The sequence below is a fragment of the Calidris pugnax genome, unplaced genomic scaffold (assembly GCF_001431845.1).
Source record: "Calidris pugnax isolate Ruff unplaced genomic scaffold, ASM143184v1 scaffold70, whole genome shotgun sequence".
NCBI lineage: Eukaryota > Metazoa > Chordata > Aves > Charadriiformes > Scolopacidae > Calidris > Calidris pugnax.
In genome coordinates, this window is record NW_015090862.1 from 9,581,125 (window position 1) to 9,601,912 (window position 20,788).

A 20,788-nucleotide genomic window follows, 5' to 3' on the forward strand; every position below is an offset into this window, starting at 1 on the left:
TGGACACCAAGCATGTTATTGTTATATGTGTGTTTTACACTTAGTAACAATTTATAGATAACTAGAAAAAATCCAAAAATCTTAGCAGTATGCATCAACACTGTCAAATTAACTCTTCTTATGTAAGACTGCTATGTTTCCTGAATTCATACTTCATTTCTGTTTCATATTGTTGTGAAACAAGAAGTGTTCCATTCATATTTCAGAAATTATTACTGGTAGGTACCTGCCAAGCAGGCTGGTGGCTTTGCCTTGTTTTTCCCCTAAACTATCACCTGCATTTCCACAATCACTCTGATGACATAAGCTGGAACTGCCACCAAGAAAGGTCACAGCCCTCCCTCCTCTTCCTGTTTCAAGCCATTCTTTGAACTGACACAAGCATTTGCATGGCACTGCAATACACAAATCAAGATTTAGTGCCAGTTAACTAACTCACAAAAAAGAAAAAAAAGCACTACAGCAAACAAGCTTAACAATTATGCCCTACTGATGCTTTTCTTATCAAAAGGGAGGACCGGAATTATATCATGAAGCTGACAAAGGGTGGAACCCTCTCTTTTACTGTCTAAACTGATCATGGAATTACGATAAACAGAAGGCAGGAAGGAAAAGAGACAGTTGCTGTTCCACCCATCCAATTATATTTATGCAAATCTATCCAGGAGTAGACTAGCTTGCCACTGTCAATAATTTTAAAAATACTGAAATTGGGAATCAGCTTTATCAGCTGTCATTCCCCGTGCTGAAAACATTTACTTGCAACCAAATATCGGCAACATTCAGTAAAACTTAACTTCAGCTGTGAAAATTTTAGGAGGTTATTTTCTTATGAAACAATGGGCCATAATAACAAATGTTATCAACAGATAATACCACATTTCCACTACAGACATGTTAAGAAGAGGAAAAAAAAAATGGCAAACATAGACCTCTACTCTTGAGTTTGCAAGTCCACAGTTATCTTGTTTGGGTTTTTTTAAACTACAATTCAATGTTATTCAAAACTCAGGGAGAAAATGGCAACTCTGGCAGAATTCTTAAAAGAACATCATAAAAAAAACAAGAAAAAAAATCATCTATGTGTTCTCCTTTGTCATTCCCTTGCTTTTTGTTGCCCAGATGACCCAAACTTTGGCAACCCTGATTCCATTTCTTTTGTTCCCTTGACAAAACCCCACACGAATGTCTATATCAAGCCTTTTCTTCATCTGTCAGCTAAGACATTTCTAAGCACTGAATCCAAGCTTTAAACATGACATCTAACTTCTTTCTAGACAGATACATATTTAGTGGCAAAGAAGCGTAACTCTAATATACTATTTCCCTCAATTTATATTGCACATAATTAGGCATAAAGAAATCAAGAACTTTTTCACCTGCTACAGCTACACATATTGACAGTAACTACATTCAATAGGTCATCCGTTGCATAATTCAAGTCCAGGACTTAAAAGAGACTAGATCTATGCATACAAGATTCAACAGTATCCCAAAATTGTTTCCCACTTTTCTGGTATGTAAAAATATGAATATTTTCCACTGTTGTACTATGACATAGGAAATACTGACAGAAAAGGTATACTGAATTAAATATTATTGTTCTACTGAGTTGGGGGGAAATTTTAGTTTCTTACCACTTAAAAATTACATGTGCATTTTTCTGTATCAAAGAAAATTTTAAATTGCAAAAATAGATGGATTACTGCAAAGCACCTCTTCAACGCACGTAATTAAAAAAATCAGCAAAAAGACCTAAATTTATCTGCACTAAAGCCACCAGAAGCTCAAATCAATAATTCTAACAACTATTCTTTGTCATGCAAGATTTAATTTGCAGGTGTTTTTCTTCTCATAAGAAATCAGATTTTCCAGATGATACAATAAGTCTGTTACAAAGAACAACTATAGGAATATAAACCACAGAGCTCATTTCAAATATGCTCTTTTCCGTACTTTTCTTCCCTAAGTCTTGAAACCAAGCAGAGGGTCTACCACTTAAAGTTTGGAACTCTCTGAAACACAAATACGCCATTTTAAACAGAGTATGTTTTTTGTTTAATCAAGTATGTACTTGAGGGCACTCAAGTTTATGAGAACCTTTGAGGAAAAGAAATAAAACAAGAGAATGTGTTTATAAGACATTGGCTTGTAAATACAGTCTCCTTCTTGGAATAAAAGCTCTTTATAATCTTTTGTCTGTACATTCTCTAGACAGACATTAGTCTGTTCCACACTAAATACCTACTAAGTCTGCATATTCCATAAAAGCATTTGCATATACGTGCAGTACAAAAATGTGCTATGAAAATAAACATTAAGTAGATATCCAGGAGAAAAGGAACAGAAAATAAACACCAAAAGGAGAAAATTTGGTCATAAATTGAAAGGAAATAGAATATAGGCCCTTTTGCACATAATTAGGCATAAAGAGAAGTCTTGCTATTTTTCACACTGCTTAGCCCTACACCCTTCTTCTGACTTCCCAGTCAGCACTTAAAATTAGCTGAACTGGCTCTATTAACACTGCCTGCTTCTGTCCATGCATCTTGCTGAAATATTTTGTGTACAGCCCTTGGTTCAGTCAGGAATTGTGATGAAGCAGAATACCATCAAAAAGATCTCCTTATGCTTCCCCTCCAGAGGCCTTCAAAATAAATGCTGGTCAGATCATAGTCATGCTGCAAACCACCCGCTGTGTTTTCTGTGAATATAACTACCACTGACTGCTGTCGTGTACTTGAGATCCCAATTCTTGTACATATGTGGTCTCAAATGAAGCCTGTATGTATTCAGTACCTGTGTAACTTCCCTGACAACAAAGCTACTTGCAAGCATAAAGTTATGCACATACTACATTTCATAGATCATGATTTTATCTTGGATCCCACAATGATGGCAGATCTCCTGGAAGGTGTTTGTAAAAGTACTGCACAATTCATGGCATAAGTTAAGAAGGCAGTGGATGAAAAGATTACACAACGAATTCTCTTAAATGCATTTGTCAGAGCAACATACTACTACAGGTTTACCAACTGTTTAATATGTATCTGTGTCCTAATTACTTGTATCAGCAGTTTCTCAAGTCAATTGTGCAGCTCGAATAATTGTTCTTCTTAACCAGCACCTACAGACAACTCAACCCAACCCCCTGCTGAAAAAGGTGCAACCCTGAGTGGAGGGAGGCCATTGACAGGGGACACGGGAAAGGGGAAGCCCAACTTTGAGGAAAATGTTTGAGAAGCGCCAACCAGACAAGCGGGAGGCCCGCCAAGACCAGCTCTGTGGAGAAGGCGGTGAGCAGCAACGAGGACGGGGATGTCATTCCATTTCGTCTGTGGGAAGAGGGTATAAAAAGGCGAGGGAGGGCTCACAGCTGTGAAGCCTGTCATTAGAAGACAGTGTTCACCTCACGCACGGCCTTGCCCACAGGATCCCCTCAGACAGCGCCTGAGGCAGCAGCGCGAGGGAGGGCGGTGCCACTCAGTGCGCGTGCTCCGCTGTGGCGCATGCGCGGGGCTGAGGCGCGGCGGCCCCTGTCAGCGCAGCCGCCCGTGGCCGCGGTGCGGTGGCCGGTCGGCCGCGGCGAGCCTGTCCCCGGCGGAGCGGGAGGCGAGGCGGGGTGAGTAAGGAGCTGGACGGGTCGGCGCAGAGAAGAAGGGAACGCGATGGAGGCGGCAACCTTAAAGCTGCTCCTCCTGGACCCGGGAGATGAAGGCACCCAGAGGTGCAGGCTGGGACCTGCCGCCCTCTCCCTGCTGGGAGCCAGGATCGGCGCCCCGCTGAGGGTCTCTCTGCCCACCGGCTGCTGTCTGTGCACGGCCTGGCCCAGGCACGATTTGGCCGACGGGTTCCTGCAGGTTGATCTGACCTGCAGAACGGCGGGGGGGACCGCCCACGGGGCGGCGCAGAGAAGAAGGGAACGCGATGGAGGCGGCAACCTTAAAGCTGCTCCTCCTGGACCCGGGAGATGAAGGCACCCAGAGGTGCAGGCTGGGACCTGCCGCCCTCTCCCTGCTGGGAGCCAGGATCGGCGCCCCGCTGAGGGTCTCTCTGCCCACCGGCTGCTGTCTGTGCACGGCCTGGCCCAGGCACGATTTGGCCGACGGGTTCCTGCAGGTTGATCTGACCTGCAGAACGGCGGGTGTAACTGCAGGGGACCTGAGGGGCCTCACGCTGAGTGTCGGCCAGCTGAAGCTTCTGGCCTGCTGCCAGTTAAAAAAGGCGACTGTGAGAGTGGTCCTTAGGAGCGCTGCACTGAAAAAGTCGACTCCCAGAGCAGTCTTGCAGGAGACGATCAGAGAACTGCTAAGAAATGTTTATATTTCGCTTCATTATGTTGTTACTGTTGCCCCAAATCTCGAAAATCCTGTGGTGTGCATTGAAATCCTTTCTGTGGACCCTTTGATGGATGAAGCTGGACTGATAACCCCCCAAACAAGCATAAAAATTAAGGAGGTGGTCACTTTTGAATGGTACAGACACTTATCAGAAGGCACTGCAAAAACTTCAATTGCAGGACTAGATGATGTGGGAAAGTCTTTGAAAGAAATGATTGATCTGCCTTTCCGCTTTCCAAAAACTTTCAAGAAGTTAGGGCTTTCTGTCCCTAATGGGGTGCTATTAATAGGGCCCCCAGGAGTAGGGAAAACTCTTATGGTAAAGGCAATAGCCAAAGAAGTGGGTGCGTATCTGCTTTGCATCAGTGGCCCAGCTCTCTATGGTTCAAGACCAGGAGAAAGTGAAGAAAATTTGCGAAGAGTCTTTGAAAAGAGCAGAGAAATGTCATATGAAGGCCCAACCATTCTTTTTATTGATGAAATTGACTCTCTATGCCCGAAGCGAGGAAATTCAAACAACGCTCCAGAAGATCGTATTGTTGCTCAGTTGCTAACACTACTGGATGGTGTAGGTAGCGAGGGTAAGATGGTCGTTATGGCAGCAACTAACAGGCCTGATGCCTTAGACCCTGCACTGAGAAGACCTGGCAGGTTTGACAGAGAGGTAAGCAAACGCTGTTATTCATATGCTTTCTTTTTTTCTTTTTGAGATGCAACAGGAGGCATCTAGTAACATTTCATAGTGGGATTCTACAGACTTGAGACGTGTCCTGTTTCTTTAGTTTGCTGCAACTTGGGTAAGGTAGGGAGCATGTTTTACTGAGAGTTCCAAATACTTGAAAATGGGCATGGAGAGTCTTTATGCTTCTTTATGATGAAGACACAGGCCTGTTCTTGACAGTTTTCTTTTGCTTACAGATGCTTAGCATTACAGACTTAGGTTTTTCTCATTGAAATCCTAGATTGGAGATTTATGCATCTCTCCTTAAAAGTTTATTCTGACAGAGAACTAGTAACTGTTGTGTCAAAAATTCTTTTCAGATTTCATTAACAAGAACTAGGTCTACTCTGGAAGACTTCTGCTAGCCTAATGGTCAAAAGAAGAAAGAACAGGTGCAGCCATGCAGTGCACAGTGCTTCTGCTTACATTTGTTTATTTTGCTGGCTAAATGCACTTCTGGGTCATCCAGTTTAGTCAAGGTCTTTAATGCTTTCACAATTACAATTTTCATTATTTTCCAGGATTTATAGATTGTTAAGGTATACTTTATGACTCCATTTCACCGGGTGTTTAATAATATATGAATGTTTATTGCTTTTTTCTTTCAGATAAATCTAATTCAGTCCTTGTGATGCAAGGGAATTATTATTTCAGTGTTGAATCTTATGTTGAAATCACCTTAAAATAGGACTTGATGGACACTAGCTGACTGTGTCTTATGAACAACTGTTAATACAAACACTGTTCACTTGGAAAATAAGTGTAGGTGAAAGGAATTTTGAATACTTGTCCTTTGTATAGTGCTGATAATAAGTTTCTTTTTAAATTATTTATTTGCGGTGTAAGTATGTATAAATCTTCAGTAAGCAGTACAAAGCAGAGACGAAGTTATTTGTCTAGATTTATAAAATAAGAGGAATATAGCAAAATATCTACTTTAAATTTTTGTTTATTACATTTGCTTTAGATTATTATTGGGACACCAACAGTTACACAAAGAAGATCCATCCTGCAGTTGCTTACATCTAGTATGCCGATTTCTGCAGACATCGATTCGGCTAAACTGGCAGAAATGACAACTGGGTATGTGGGAGCTGACCTTACAGCACTCTGCAGAGAAGCTGCTATGCAGGCTGTGTTCCGCAGCTCTCTGGTATGGTTGCAAATAAGTCAAGAAGAATGTCATTAATATATGTACCAACCTTTCTCCATTAATATTCTATTTACTTCAAAAGCTCAACAAGTTGAACTCACAAATTAAAATACTGAAAAATACCAAGTGTGTTATAAACATAAATACACTATTTCTAGGCCTTGCAATTCTCACCTGAAAAGACTGTTTTCTCTTTTTTGCATGAAAATCTTTGCCAAAAATTTGCAAATTTGGCAAAGCAGAGATTTGCCAAATTTGCTCAAATTTGCCAAAAGCAGAGATTTAGTCTTTTCTGGCAAACTAAACTATATTGTCCACCAAAGCTCTCTTTTGAAGCTATCAGCAATTTAGAATTCTACTTTTTAATAATAACTGCAAATTAAAGTTTAGGTTGACACATAAATAGGTAACTTAGTGATAACAACTATTATCATTTGGGTTGCATGGCTGGATACAACCTTGTTGTAGACACAAGGTATACAACTGCCCAACATGCAGAAATTTAATGTCTTAGCAATTTTCTAACTCAGTATCTATAATACCTATGTCTTAATATGCATTCTATGTATTCTGACTCTTACAAGAATTGCAAAATATGTTTGCTGAGGTTGTTCATGTGGAATGGCTGAGCAGAAATTTAAAGCTATATTTGTAAAATTCCTGGAGTCAGAGCATCTACAGAAAATGATAGAACCCTCTGTCTTCACTCAGGGATAGAAAAAGGAAAACATCATATTTCTAGAACTTCTGTCTCCTCCAGATCCCTTACAAGTAATGAAAATAGTAAGCAAAATAATTTGAGCCTGATATCCCAGAAAGAAATAGATGGACAAATGAAAATAATAAGTAGATGGCCTGTTTGCATTGAGAGCTGCATGCACCTTTGTAAAATACATCTTCGTTCTGTTACTGTATCTGTAGTTGAATAATGGTATTTTCTAGGCAATTTGAGATGAAGTCCCTTACTTTCTCCAGTATGTGGCAAAAATGTATGGTAGAATGTTTTTATTTGTATTCAAGAGATTCTTGGATTTGGTGTGTAGTAACCCTGAAACTAGCAACCATTTGATTTAGATCACTATGTAATGGAGCTATAATTTAGAGAAGAACAGTAGTTTTCTCTAAAACATTGATTTCTACTAAAATGGGGTTTCCTTATGTAAAAGCTTGCCATTAAAGATAATGTATTTTGCTTTGTGTTACGTCTTTGTGTCTGCAGTACTTAAGCTTGTTAGGGCAGGAATTGCTTCTTTATTAGTTGCATTTGGCCTTTAATGAAGTGTTTTGCATACTAATGCAGCATTATGAGTTATTACATAAAAATGTTGTTAATATGCTTTATCTGGGTTTCTTAGGATTCAACTGAAACAATGATTAATATGGCAGATTTCCAAGAAGCTTTTAAAAAAATTCAACCATCCTCTTTTCGAAGTGCAGTTGGACTAACAGAGTGTAAACCTGTCACTTGGGAACAAATTGGTGGTCTTGAAGATGTGAAATTAAAGTTAAAACAGGTAATGTATAAAACAAATTTAGGTAAACAACTCATTTCTAATAACTGTGTCCTCCGAGATATTCTGTATGCTACATTATGGAAGTGAATTCTCTTGCAAATTACCTGATTATAAATTTTATACTACATTAAGTTATTCCAACGTTTGTAAGTTTAAAATCTTTCATTAAGTATGTTTTTAGTAGCTGAAAAACACTTGTGGCCAGATGATTTTTCCTTTCCTGAATTTGTAGCCAGAGATGGCTCTTGTGTATTATCTCTCAAGGATTGCCTCTTGTTCTGTTTGAGACAGAGAGAAAACTTTAAGAAGGAGGGTGTTACATGAAGGAAGACCAAATTAGTATTCTCTGATTTCGAATTAATGTTTGTACCAAGGAGAGGAAATAGCTGCTCAGCAAATGTATTGATTGCCTATGAACTCCAGTTTCGTGACTAAGGATTTCATCCCTTTTTTATGTATTGACAGAGTATTGAGTGGCCTATGAAATTTCCTCAGGCATTTGCTAGAATGGGCCTGTCTCATCCGAAGGGAATTCTTCTCTATGGGCCGTCAGGGTGTGCCAAAACCACACTGGTGAAGGCTGTGGCCACAAGTTGTCACTGCTCCTTTCTCTCTGTAAGTGGTGCTGACCTTTTCTCACCTTACGTTGGAGATTCTGAGAAGATTTTGTCCCAGGTACAGTTTTTAATTTGTGTAAGGTCTATAGTTGATTTTTGCTTGATTTCTGTAAAGTATGTTAGGCCTAAATTTTGTTAATGGAAAGATGATAGTTAAAGCTCTCAACTGATTATTAAATAAAAATGGCCTACATAGATTCACATTTATATCATCTGAAAATCTAGCCCTAGAACTCTACCAGTTTTATATTATTAAAGTATTTTTACCATTTTCTGTTCAGTTCACTTAAGAATTTAAGTAAGAAGCAGAATTTGCCTATAGTAACCCGGAACAGCTCTTGTAAGCCTTTATGAATGTTTCTTTAAAGTTGAGTAAAATGCAGAGTGTATGTAAATAGATATTTTCACCTTACCTGATATGTATGTATTAAGATTTTACTATATTAATTTTTTAAAATTAAAAGGTTTTTCGCCAAGCACGAGCAAATACTCCAGCAATAATATTCCTAGATGAGATTGATTCTATCTTGGGATCTCGGTCACACTGCAAAACTGGCCATGGTGTCTCAGAGCGGGTTCTTTCTGTTCTTCTCAATGAGTTGGATGGTATTGGGCTGAAAGTCACAGAAAGAAGAGGAAGCAAACTACAGCTTGAGGGTCAACATCAAGAACAAAGTGATGAGGAAAGAATGGTATTTATGCTCCCTTTTCTACTTAAGAAGAATAATAAATACTGTTCAGTTGTTCCAAAAAGTGTTAGTTGATGGCATTCACATTTTTTAAACTTAAAATACTCAAGCTTAAAAATATGCAAGATGCTCTTATACTCTGTCATTAATTTCTAGTTTACAGAAAATATATTTCAGTATATAGGCTGCGAACTGTTTTTACATACACTGTTCCTCAATGAAACTTTGTTTGAACAAAATACCTGCACAGACTAATGAGCATTACTAGTTGCTGTTCATCTTCTGTCACAAAAATCCTCCTACTTGACACTAAGGTAATTTTTTAGACTAACTGTGCAATTTTAACTATTATGCAGTTTCCTTCCTGAACTTACTTCTTAGAAGCATTTCCCCTACTTCATTTGCAGTACTTTCTTATACATACTTTATACAAAACCAGTACAGCTGTGATTAGTTACTTACTTAAAAAGTTAGCGGCTGGACTTTTCAGTCAGTTATTCACACCACTTTAATATGAAGCTTTTCTGTATTTAAATTTCTGTCTTCATATTATGATACTGTCTGGGGAAAAACTGAAGTAAACAGTCTCAGAATTGTAGGATACTGAATTTTTGCGTAGAAAAGGTCTGTGTTACAATCTGGCCCAAGAGAAATTTGTATTCATCACCAAGGCAGATACTAACTGTATTTCTTCTTTGTCATTTAATCTGGCCTTCAACAAGGTATTTTTTTATCTCAAGAAAAATAAAATACTAATATTGAAAGGAAAATAACTACGTATAAAGATGCATCATCTTTTTTGCCCTACCCCTTTTCTCATTAGTAGTTAACTAATGTCTTTGGATAATATCTATCTTAACCATGTTGCACCAATTTTTTTATATAATTTCTTACTCAGCTAGAATTTCAGGAAACTTTGAACAAAGATTTCATGGTAGTTGCTGCAACAAATAGACCAGATATGTTGGATGATGCCCTATTGCGTCCTGGAAGACTAGACAAGGTGATCTATATTCCACCTCCAGATCTGAAGGTGAGGTATTACAAATCCATACATGGCTTTAAATGGAGAGATATTAATTACCAGCATACTTGAAGTGCAAAGGTGGCATGTTCCCATAAGATACTTAACAATTGATGGGTGATTCACTGAAAATCAGTCATAAACTTCAGGGTACAATGAAGAAGTTTAAAAAAAAAATAGTTACATTTGTTAAACAGAAATAAGATTTTAACTGATGTATGTAGTTATACTATTGCATATAGAAAATAGACAAAATCTGGAATAATTCTGTATTTATAAAAGCAAGCTGCAGTTTAGAAACTACCACTGTAGCAACCAAAATTGACTGTCCTTGCTTCAAATCATTCTTGTGCCCTGTTCCTATGGACAGTGTAGCTACTTGTCCTGAGCTTCCCCAGAAAAAAAAAGTTGACGCAAAGCAGGCCAAATATGGAATCTTCAATCTAAAATGCTGTATTTTCTTGAATAAAAGATTTTAATATATGAGATAATACTTACTCTTATGATTATCTCCATTAATAGCATTTTATTCACTCTTCCACTAAAAACATATAGTTCTGGTACTCGTCTGAATTTTCCTTAGTTCTAATTTCAGATTTTGTACCGCTTTGGAGAGTGATTAATTATTGGTTTGTTTGTTTTCTTGTGTAATATGCACCCACTTACAGGGAAGGCTTTCCATTTTGAAAATCTGCACAGCAAAAATTCCTTTAGATACTGATGTGTCATTACAAGATGTGGCAGCCCTAACAGACCTCTTCTCTGGAGCTGATATTGAAAATCTGTGCAAGGAGGTAAGAAATACTCGTGGATAATGTGTGAAATAAACTGTGAATGAAACCTTTCAATGAAAAGAGAGCTCACTTATAGATGTTACTGAGCCATCTGTAGTACAGATTCTTTTACAGTTGGCACTGAAAATAGAGTGAGTAAAACAGAAGAACTGAACAAGGGTTAATTCTTCAAATAAAAAAGCTAAATAAGAATAAAGGCTTTCTGTGATAATTTGCTGGAAGTGAGGAACTGTACTACTCTTTCACATGGCCCTTACTAATCTGAGCTCACATCCAGATGAATTGCATTCTTGTACTGCAAGCAACTGCAGCATTTTTAACTGAAGTTAGCATGTACTGTCTAAGACTAGAGAGAAAAATGAGAAATCTCTTATGTATTTGAGATAAATTACATCAAAAGACAGAAGAATATGAAGAAAATCCAAAAATAGAAGTGATCAAGGGTATATTGTTTAATCCAGACAAAAAAGTGAATTAAAAAGTTACAGTAATCTAATTCGATGTTTATCTATTGTTAAATAACCATGAATTACACAATGCTGTTTTCAGATGCTTTACCTAAAATTGGGTTTCATGTAAAATATTTTAGAATATTTACAATAACTTCTTTGCAAATTAAATCATGATAAGCAGTTCAAGTTGTTTCTTTTTTTTTTCCTTTTAAAGGCTGCTTTGTTGGCATTGCAAGAGAATGGACTTGAAGCAACTGCTGTAAAACAGGAACATTTTGTGAAATCATTGAGGACTGTAAAACCATCCTTAAACATAAAAGATTTGGAATTTTATGAAAAATTTTATAATCAAGAATTAGCCTCGTGAATAAAAAAGGAGTGATGTGGCATAGGTATTTTTAAATATCTTACAAAAACTTTGCAATGGCTTACATCTTTCTTACTTTTTTTTTTCTACTGAACTTTTTTTTCAGTGTAGTTTTTCCTGTTGGTTTGTTGTTGTGGTTTTTTTCCTAGTAGTTTTCAGTGTATATGAATACAGTAAAATTTCACTTGTGAAAAATCTGTGACTTCAATAATGGAGAATGAATTAAAGCCTTGTTTATTTCGGCTAGGTTTCCTCCACCTGATGAAATGAGTAATTGAGATACTTGGATGAAGCACTGTGGAACAGCTTAGTGTTCCTGTAGATTTCCTAGTTTTCAGTACAAACACTGACATAACAGGAATATTTAATTTAAAATGTGTTGTGAAGTCTCCAAGGGACAGTGAATAGTTAAAAAACAGAGAAGCTTTCAGAATGTTAAATAGAAAGAAGCAAGTTCCATACTATGTAAAATGTAAGGTGTTCTATATGTGAGTATCTACGGACTTGCTTTCTTACAAGCAGATTCCTAAATACAGTGGTAGTGAGAAAGTTGTCAGTGCTTAATACTTTGTTGTAAGGTTTGGGAGTCTGGGGTTTTTGAAATAATTTTAGATCAGTTACTGCTTACTGTACAAACATGTGGATTGAGTTAGCAGATACTAAGTCTGTAATCAAAAAATTCAACCTATAGCAATTTCTTCTTTAGATACGGGAGTTTCCTTTGAACATTTTCTACAGAATTCTTTTCCTCACCCAACCATTCTTTGTCAATATATTTTTGGAAGTTGTCTTTTTCTAAAACACACAGGCATATCAAAGGAAATAAGTAAGTGTGCATTTTTTTACTTAGCAGGGTAGGAAGTGGGGTTTTTTTTTTCCTTTTCCCTATGAAAATGCTTGTGAACAAAATGCTGTCAAAGATAGTTTCTATTTCAGCTGAGGTTTTTTAGTTATAAACCCATTGACAAGTATTATTTTTTTCTCCCCATAATGACGACCCTAGGGACTGTCACTGCAGCACGGTTTACAGTGAGGTGGATTATGAATGAAGCTCCAAGGCAGTTAGCGACCGTGGGGGGCAAAGGGGAGTAGCTGAGGCTGCTGTAACTCAGGAGGGTTCAGGTATAGTGGCTGTCCTACAGCTCGGTGGCTTTCATTGCCCTTTCCTAGGGAAGGAGCATCCTGCTGCTTTATTGCTGGCGACAATTAGACCAGTGTCACTGCACCCAAAGGTTTCCTAGTGCTGGAGATAAAAAGTCTGAAAACCTTCAAGGTAACTCTGTTTTGTTTTCCAGCGTGTGACAGTGCTGCTTTAGATTTCCCAGACCTGAAAGTTGCTAGGACAGCAAAATGCTGTCATCTCTGCTGCTGCTTAACTTCCATACTTGCTTCCTAGAAGGACCAGCAGAGCTAACTGTGCCCTGTCCTGTGCCCTGTCCTGTGCCCTCCTTGCGATGGGGAGCCAGCAGAGCGTGCGGCCAAGGCACCTCTCCTTCCTCTTACTGCTCTCCCGTGGGAGAAACAGATTTACAAGAAGGGTCTATTGGCACCACTCTCCTCCAGATAGACCCCATGGGAGGTTTTTGCAGACAGGCATACTGGGAAGTGTAACACAGTAGGATGGTGAGAACCTGGGCCAGGGTTAAGCTTTTGTTGCAGCAAAAGGGGACAGTGAAATGGGGCTCCTGTTCAGGTCCGTGAGGACCTTGCCGAGCTCTGAGAAGAGACAGGCCGAGGCTTTGCCTGCGCCTCTCCCTACACACGCTGCTCTTTGGCCAACTCCTGGAGAAGGGGACAAACAAGAAGGCGAAGGAGGCCTGGAGAAGCAAGGTTTGCGTGATGCAGTGACAGAGAAGGAAGGAGCGGGCGGGCAGACCCGACCGCATCTGCCGCTGCCTCCGGCCAGCTCCCCTGTCAGACCGGAGCTCGGCCGAGCGCTCCTCCGCCAGCCCGCCGGGGGGCGCCCTCCTCCCGCCCCGTCCCCTCCGGTGCCGCCGCCGTGCCCCGGGGCGTTGCTGGGCGCATATAAAGCGGCGGGCAGTCTCCGCCGGTGCCTTTCGGCAGCGCCGCCCGTCCTTCTCCGCTCGCCCAGGTAACGGGGCCGTAGCGCCCACTCGGCGGCCGAGCCCGGCTCCCGCAGCCCGGGGTGGGGGGTCCCGGCTCGGGGTGCGGTAACGCAGGGAACCGTTTGTTGCAGGTTCGCAGCCGCAGCGAGGATGCACACCAACTTCATCCAGATACTAAAAGCAAAGAAAGAAGTAAGTTTGGCAGAGAGGTCGGTTCTGGGATAAACAAGCCCCTTGGGTAAGGGGATGCCGGCTGGCTCCAGCAGGTGCCATTTAATAACGAGCACTTTATAGAGCCCATTGTGATAGCAAGGGGTGCGTGCAGGTTGAAATTCATGCATTGGAGGTGAGGTGGTGTGAATAGCAACACAGAGGTGATAGAGCTTAACAGCCCGTAACTCTCACTGCCTCTGTTCACGGCTCGGTAGCCAATTCTTCCACTCTCTTCTCCGTTCTATGTCTTTCAGCTCATTCCCCTGGTTGGAGTCCTGTCCTTTGCAGCAGTTGGGGCGTTCTCTTTTTCTCTCTATTCCCTCTTCACCAAATCCGATGTCAGGTAAGCAAAATACCCATTGCTTGGAGTTTACCCTAACCTTTTTTATTCAACAGAGGTATTTGACCATCATGTTTTTCACTAAAAAAAAAAAAAGAATCCATGTGGATGTTCCAGACTATTAGTAACTACTAAGATATCTGCAGATTGGAAAAACTGAATAAATGAATTAATTTAGAGCATAGTCCAAATTATTTCCCAACTTTTGATTTAATAGATCATAATTTTTCTTTGCTTAGGTGTAATAGGTTTTAAATGTTCATATGAAGAATTTCAGATTATCAGATAGGTAGACAACATGCAGATATGTTGCAACCAGGCTACTGACTTGTATATAAAGAACAGCAATTGATATGACCATACAACGAGGTTATATTTTAATGGCTTGGCTAATAATTGGAGCTAAGTCCTATACTCCTTAAGCCTTTAGGAATTTTTATATTTAATGTGATTGAAATAGAAATTGTAGCTGTCAGAGCAAGAATCCTCGTTTTCTCTGTGTCGTTTATTTGGTTTTGATTTTTCAGCTTGCTTCCCTTACGATAACACATTATACTTGAACAGTGTTGGCTGGTTTGTTGCTTTGGAAGCTGCAGATGAAGCAAGCCATCGTTGATTCCTACCCAGAATTTAAAGCAGAAATGCCCAAACCTGGAAACTTGTGTTTCAGGGATCTGCTTATTTACATGAATAGTTCTGCTGATGATAGACTGTAACGAGGTTATATATACATACAACGAGGCTTGGCTAATAATTGGAGCTAAGTTCTATACTCCTTAAGCCTTTAGGAATTTTTATATTTAATGTGATTGAAATAGAAATTGTAGCTGTCAGAGCAAGAATCCTCGTTTTCTCTGTGTCGTTTATTTGGTTTTGATTTTTCAGCTTGCTTCCCTTACGATAACACATTATACTTGAACAGTGTTGGCTGGTTTGTTGCTTTGGAAGCTGCAGATGAAGCAAGCCATCGTTGATTCCTACCCAGAATTTAAAGCAGAAATGCCCAAACCTGGAAACTTGTGTTTCAGGGATCTGCTTATTTACATGAATAGTTCTGCTGATGATAGACTGTTTGCATAAGAAAAATGTATGCAAGATCACACCCTAAAACAGAGTACCTGTTTTGCTTTATCTTCTCTTAAAGCATTAACAAGAGTGGCAATCCAGAACCATGGGAAGCTGTTGATCCTTCCAAGCCTCAGAAGGTAATTTTACAAATAATATAGTTACTGCAAATAGCATGTATTTCTAGCACAATAAATAATTTTATTTAAATGTGAAAGAACCAGCAAAATATTAATGAGGAAAAATTGTAAAGCAGACTTAATTGCTTCCTTTATTTGAAGTATCTTCCCGGTATTACTAAATGATAGGGATTCAGCTATAACATTCTAGGGATGATCCTGAGTTTATGGCGCGCTACTAGTTGATGCTCCTCACCATCCCAAGCATCCATTTACTCATTTCAATTGGTACCAGTGGCCGTTTGGGGTATGGAGGAAATGCTGTTTACCCTTGCCTTCTTCCTGAATTACAAAATTGACTAAGAATGTTTTTGAGTACTGCAGGCTGAGGGAAAAAATCTTACTTTAGTACAGCACCGAGGATAAAGAAAAATAGTATTTTTTTAGTATTATTACTTATTTAATATTCAAGTGATTTTGTTCAATAAATTGTAAAATATGTCATCAGTTGCTATTTTTGCTTACTTCTGAAAGGAAAGGGTAAAGCTACTAGAAATCCTTTGCTGTTAAGTTGATGTATGATATGGGGAGGGATGGGAGCGGAATAAATGCTCACTGGGATTTTGCTAATTTCTTTCCAGAAAGCAAATATTTGCTAATATTTTCATTTTAATTTCTTCCAGCTATTAACAATCAATCAGAAATGGAAACCTATAGAAGAGCTGGAAAGTGTCAAAAAGCTTACGAAGTGACAAGTTTCTGTTGCCTCAAAAAGGTACCCTATGAATCTAGTGGAATCACTTCTGCACAAACTTGACTACTGAAATCAGTGTGCGGAAATGCTTCTGCTACGTTTTTAGGGTCTCCCTACATTTTTTGGACTCTGGATGAGGAGTTTCATGTTGCCTTAGAAGTTGGCATACAACATCCCCACAGTCCAAAAATCTGTCTCAAATACTCAGTAGGCATTTGATGTCAAATGTTGAATACTCAGATGGTAATTATAAATGAAAAAATCCTTCACACTTTTTGTAGAAATTTTTTTCTTAAAATAAATGAATTTTTAAATTTTATATATTTTTAGTAAAATATATTTTAAATTTTTGCAACATTCCATGTAAATTCTGTAAATGGGGATTACCCAAAAGCCCTTCTAAATTGCGATTCGTGGTCTGCTCCCTCTCGGTACTGTATTTCAATGCAGTCATCGTAGCCAGAGGATGTTTTTGTATGACAACATATGTGGTCATAAAGTATACTTGCATTCCTTTTCTATGTTAGATGTGATAACAACTTAAGTCAAAACTTAACATTCTATTGCTAATACTAACACTTACACATGTGCTCACCTTAGCCCACTGAGGAGTCCAATAGGTTATTTAAGAGTATATTTGAGACTGCAGGATTAGAATATAAGTATTAAGCATGGATAAAAGGGAACTGGAAATAACTTGTTATATTTAAATATTGTTTGTGTTTAGAATTAGAAAAATTTACTAGGATTAGGAAATTTACATTATCCAAAACTAGTTACATAATGTTCATTTCTTCTTGTGTGAGGTAGTTCATATGTTAGCTCGAATGTATTGCACAGTGAACAATTTTTTTTTTTTAACAATTCTACATATATGCTATTGGGGACATCTGCTTTAACGAAGAGAAAAAAAAAAAAAAAAAGATTAAAATTAGGAATGACTTCATGAAGAGACAGTTCCTCTTCAAGCATCTCTGTGTTTTCTTATGGGTTGGCCGGGGAAAGAATGTAATGGGCAGACCCCCTGGTGAATTAATGAGGCAATACATGCATTCAATGGTAGAACAGTATTTTGTGCATATATTCCGTATGTGTCACTTCCCAAGCAGTTTCACAATATGATACACAGTTTCTTTTACAGTGGATGCTCAGAATGCTTGTTACTTTCTTTGAGGAAGAAAACAAAAGTGAAACAACTGCTAATTGGAAAAAGTCCCCCTAAGTGAGTAATAGTGAAGTGCTTTAGATGACTCTGCTGCAGCAAAGACATAACTTAAGTTGGTAAAGCTGTCTTGCAAATATTAAGGTAGCGTGGCTTCAGAAGTCTTACATTTTCTTCAGCCTTACTGATGCTGGGGAAAAATATGTTAAAGTGTTATTTTATCCCATATTTGTGTGCAGATGGAATGTAAATATTTTTTTATCAAGTAAGGATGACTCAGCAGCATTTATGTTTAAGAGTGAGAACTAAAAATCTTCAGAATTCATTCTTAGCTTTCACTTTAAGGAATGACCTTAGAAAATGATTCGATAGCATATAACCACAGAAATCCAGTGCTGTGAGGATTACAAGTTTTAAGTATTTTAATAGAAAAATATTTTTTAAAAAAATCTATAAATTATTTTGTATTTCCATATTTTTACTGGACTGTATCAAACGAAACAACAAATAGTTTGTTCTTCAGTAAGTCACTTGTGTGGTCTGTATGTATCTGTCAACATTAGGGAAATAAGTGTAAGTCATTCCTATGTAATTTTTGTAGTTAACTGCTTTTCAGTGGTGTCTTCCAGTAGCACATTAAGCAGTGTGACTGCCATCAGTCACAAGTTGTTGCTTCTCTCATCCTGTACTGAAGCAGGATAGCAAAAGTAATAGAAAGTTTTTCTTCGTTAGCTCGGCTTTCTTTTTTAAATAGAGATTTGTGGGGAGAGTATTCACATAATGTGAGAAATCAATATATTCTTCTGTACTTCAAAAAGATTATGAATATTGTTAAAGTTCTTGGAACAAATTTATGTATTCTCAGACTGTCCCTAAAAATACTCTATTTCCTGCACAGATGAAGTTTTTCCTTTTAAGTGGAGCACGCTAAGAGCAATTACTGTATCTCCCCCCTGCAACTACTCAACAAAAACCTATAAAGTAATATACAAATTATTTCCTTGTTCTGTTGTACCTCTGTTGTCTGTAGTAAAAATTTAATTGGCTGAATTTTGTGAGCTGACTTTTATGAGAACAATAAGACTTCCATGTCCTGTGTTAAGCAAACCCGTGACTTTTTATTCCATGGACAATTTAAAGACTGTTGAAATAAATTTAACAATGTTGTTCCTTCTCTTCGTTCTGTTCTCTCCATTTTCTCTCCTACTCCGTTCTGTTTGTGGTTTTGTTCTTTTTTTTCAAGTAATCACTATCTTCCCTCACTCTGCCCAGTACTTCTCCTTGGAACTGTATCACTTCCAACTTTCATATTAATTACACAGTTTAATTTAAATGCTCACTGGCTTGTTAAACTTCCAAATATAGATTAGAAACCATTAGAAATGTTTTTTAATGCTTCTAATCACCATTAGGAAGGCATCATTAGAATCTAGGGTCATGCTTTTCTAACTGCAGGTGGGTGGTAAGTATATTTGTAAATAGTTTTCTGGAAGAATAGAAGGTTGCTTTCTGCAGTATACATGCAATTATTAATTAATTACTAAGCTTTGTTATTACAATAATACTTAAAGGCCTTAACCACAACGATATAGGATCTGCAGTTCGCTAAGGGCTGTGCCAAGTCTTTCACTTGGCTTTCTTTGTCCGGTGCATTTCTCCATTTGATGTCCCCTGTCCCCTCTGCATTTCTCTGCTGCAGGATGCAATTAGTGTTGTACTATACTGTCTACTTACTTCATTGGTGTGTGTGGTTTCTTTAGAAAATAGTAACTTAACAGAGGGGCCTGATGCAAACATTAAAGGAAACTGTTGTCATCCGTCTCGCTCAGTGCAGAGGGTTGTTGTCCCTAGGACTAGCTGTTGAAAACAAACAAGAGTAATGGCAATTATTCACTGGATCTGGCCAATATTTGGTGTTGGACGTTTCCCAAAAAAGCTTTCAGATTAAACAAACAAGGCCAGGCTACTCAGCACAGTTTTAATTTGCTGTCCGAAGTCTTTGTGGTACAGTACATCCCTGCCATACAGGGAGCACACAAGATAACAAGATCACCTAAAAGTGTGACTGAAATGGAAATAAAAAAGTGTTAGGGAGAAAGTGAACTCGGGGCACTACAGTTGCACTAAGTAACAATTGACCTTCAGATGTTGATGTGACTAGAGAGCAGGCATATTGTTTGCTGAAAGCTATCTGCCATTACAAAACGGCCGTTGTCGCTAATTGCACCTTTCAAAGGAAGTCCAAAGAGTGCGCAGACAACCAGCGCGAAGAGCCCTTCCCTGTGGTGCCTCACCCTGATCAAAGATCACACACCTTTACAACACACTTCAGGGAGGCTGTACCAACCCTATTTATGTTGTACCTTGACCTGATGACCAAAGGATTTGGGGTTAATTAGCTTTTACTTTTACACAACCTTGTTACGCGTATGTTCCAGCCAGAGCCCTTCATGGGAATGCAGTGTCCTTCTGCAGGGCTGAGCGGTCCCTCTAATGTCCCCTCATACAACACTGAGAACACAAAGCCTGTGACAGATTAAGCCATTATGAGTGAAAAGCAGCCCCTGGGCCTCCACACCTATTGCCTGTTACCCCCAGTGGCTGTGAGGGAGCCCAAGGTGGCTGCCCTGCGTTCCTGCCATTCATGTCTCCCTCGGCAGGCTCTCGCTGGAGCAGGTGCCAGGGAGCCTGCAGGGGCAGGGAGCTTTTCTTAGAACCACAGACTGGTTAGAGTTAGAAGGGACCTTAAAGATCATCTCGTTCCAAACACCTCCTGCTAGGCCAGGTTGCTCAAAGCCCCATCCAGCCTGGCCTTGAAGACCTCCAGGGATGGGGCATCCACCACCTCTCTGGGCAACCTGTGCCAGCGTCTCACCACCCTCACAGTAAATAATTTCTTCCTAATATCTGATCTAAGTCTACCCCTTTTCAGTTTAAAACCATTACCCCTTGTCCTATCACGATAAAGAGTCCCTTCCCACCTTTCCTATAGGTCCCCTTTAAGTACTGAGGCACCTGGCTGCTATTTCCCCCACAGTCAGCTGCTGCTGAGGAGCTCAGGGGAGGCTGCTCCCTCATGTCCTGGGTGGGGACCTGCTGGCCATCACTGGTAGATCAGCTCTGGGAGAGCCTGAAGCCTGTGAGCACTCAACAGCACTGAAGATTGCAGTGGGGAGAAGGCCAAAAAACACATAGAAGCAAAGAAAACCTCCCACTCTGTGTTTTGTGTCAAAGTGCGATTTCCAGGTATGTGGTCTGAGGGCTGAGCTGCTTTTCTGGTGCGTGGCCTAGATGTTCAACAGTGTGCGAGGTACAGGTTTTGTCTGTGTGGGAAATGGGGGAGTTGTAAGAGAACAGTAACTCGGGATGGCAAAGCTTTAATTGGTGTGGAGCTGTGG

The 20,788-nt window shown here is 39.3% G+C and overlaps 1 protein-coding gene across 2 annotated transcripts; it reads left to right on the top strand.

The window, feature by feature from the left end:
• Positions 1-3,536: 3,536 nt before the first annotated feature.
• Positions 3,537-12,223, top strand: SPATA5L1 (spermatogenesis associated 5-like 1). Of its 2 annotated transcripts, XM_014944266.1 has the most exons (9): positions 3,537-3,711; positions 3,971-5,004; positions 6,029-6,214; positions 7,570-7,728; positions 8,194-8,403; positions 8,810-9,037; positions 9,933-10,067; positions 10,727-10,852; positions 11,519-12,223. In XM_014944266.1, the coding sequence occupies exons 1-9, from the start codon at positions 3,669-3,671 to the stop codon at positions 11,669-11,671; spliced, it is 2,274 nt and encodes a 757-aa protein (XP_014799752.1). In that variant the 5' UTR covers positions 3,537-3,668; the 3' UTR covers positions 11,672-12,223. The 2 variants fall into 2 exon arrangements, with proteins under 2 accessions (XP_014799752.1, XP_014799751.1); XM_014944265.1 differs by lacking the exon at positions 3,537-3,711 and having other exon boundaries at positions 3,912-5,004.
• The last annotated feature ends 8,565 nt before the right edge of the window (positions 12,224-20,788 follow it).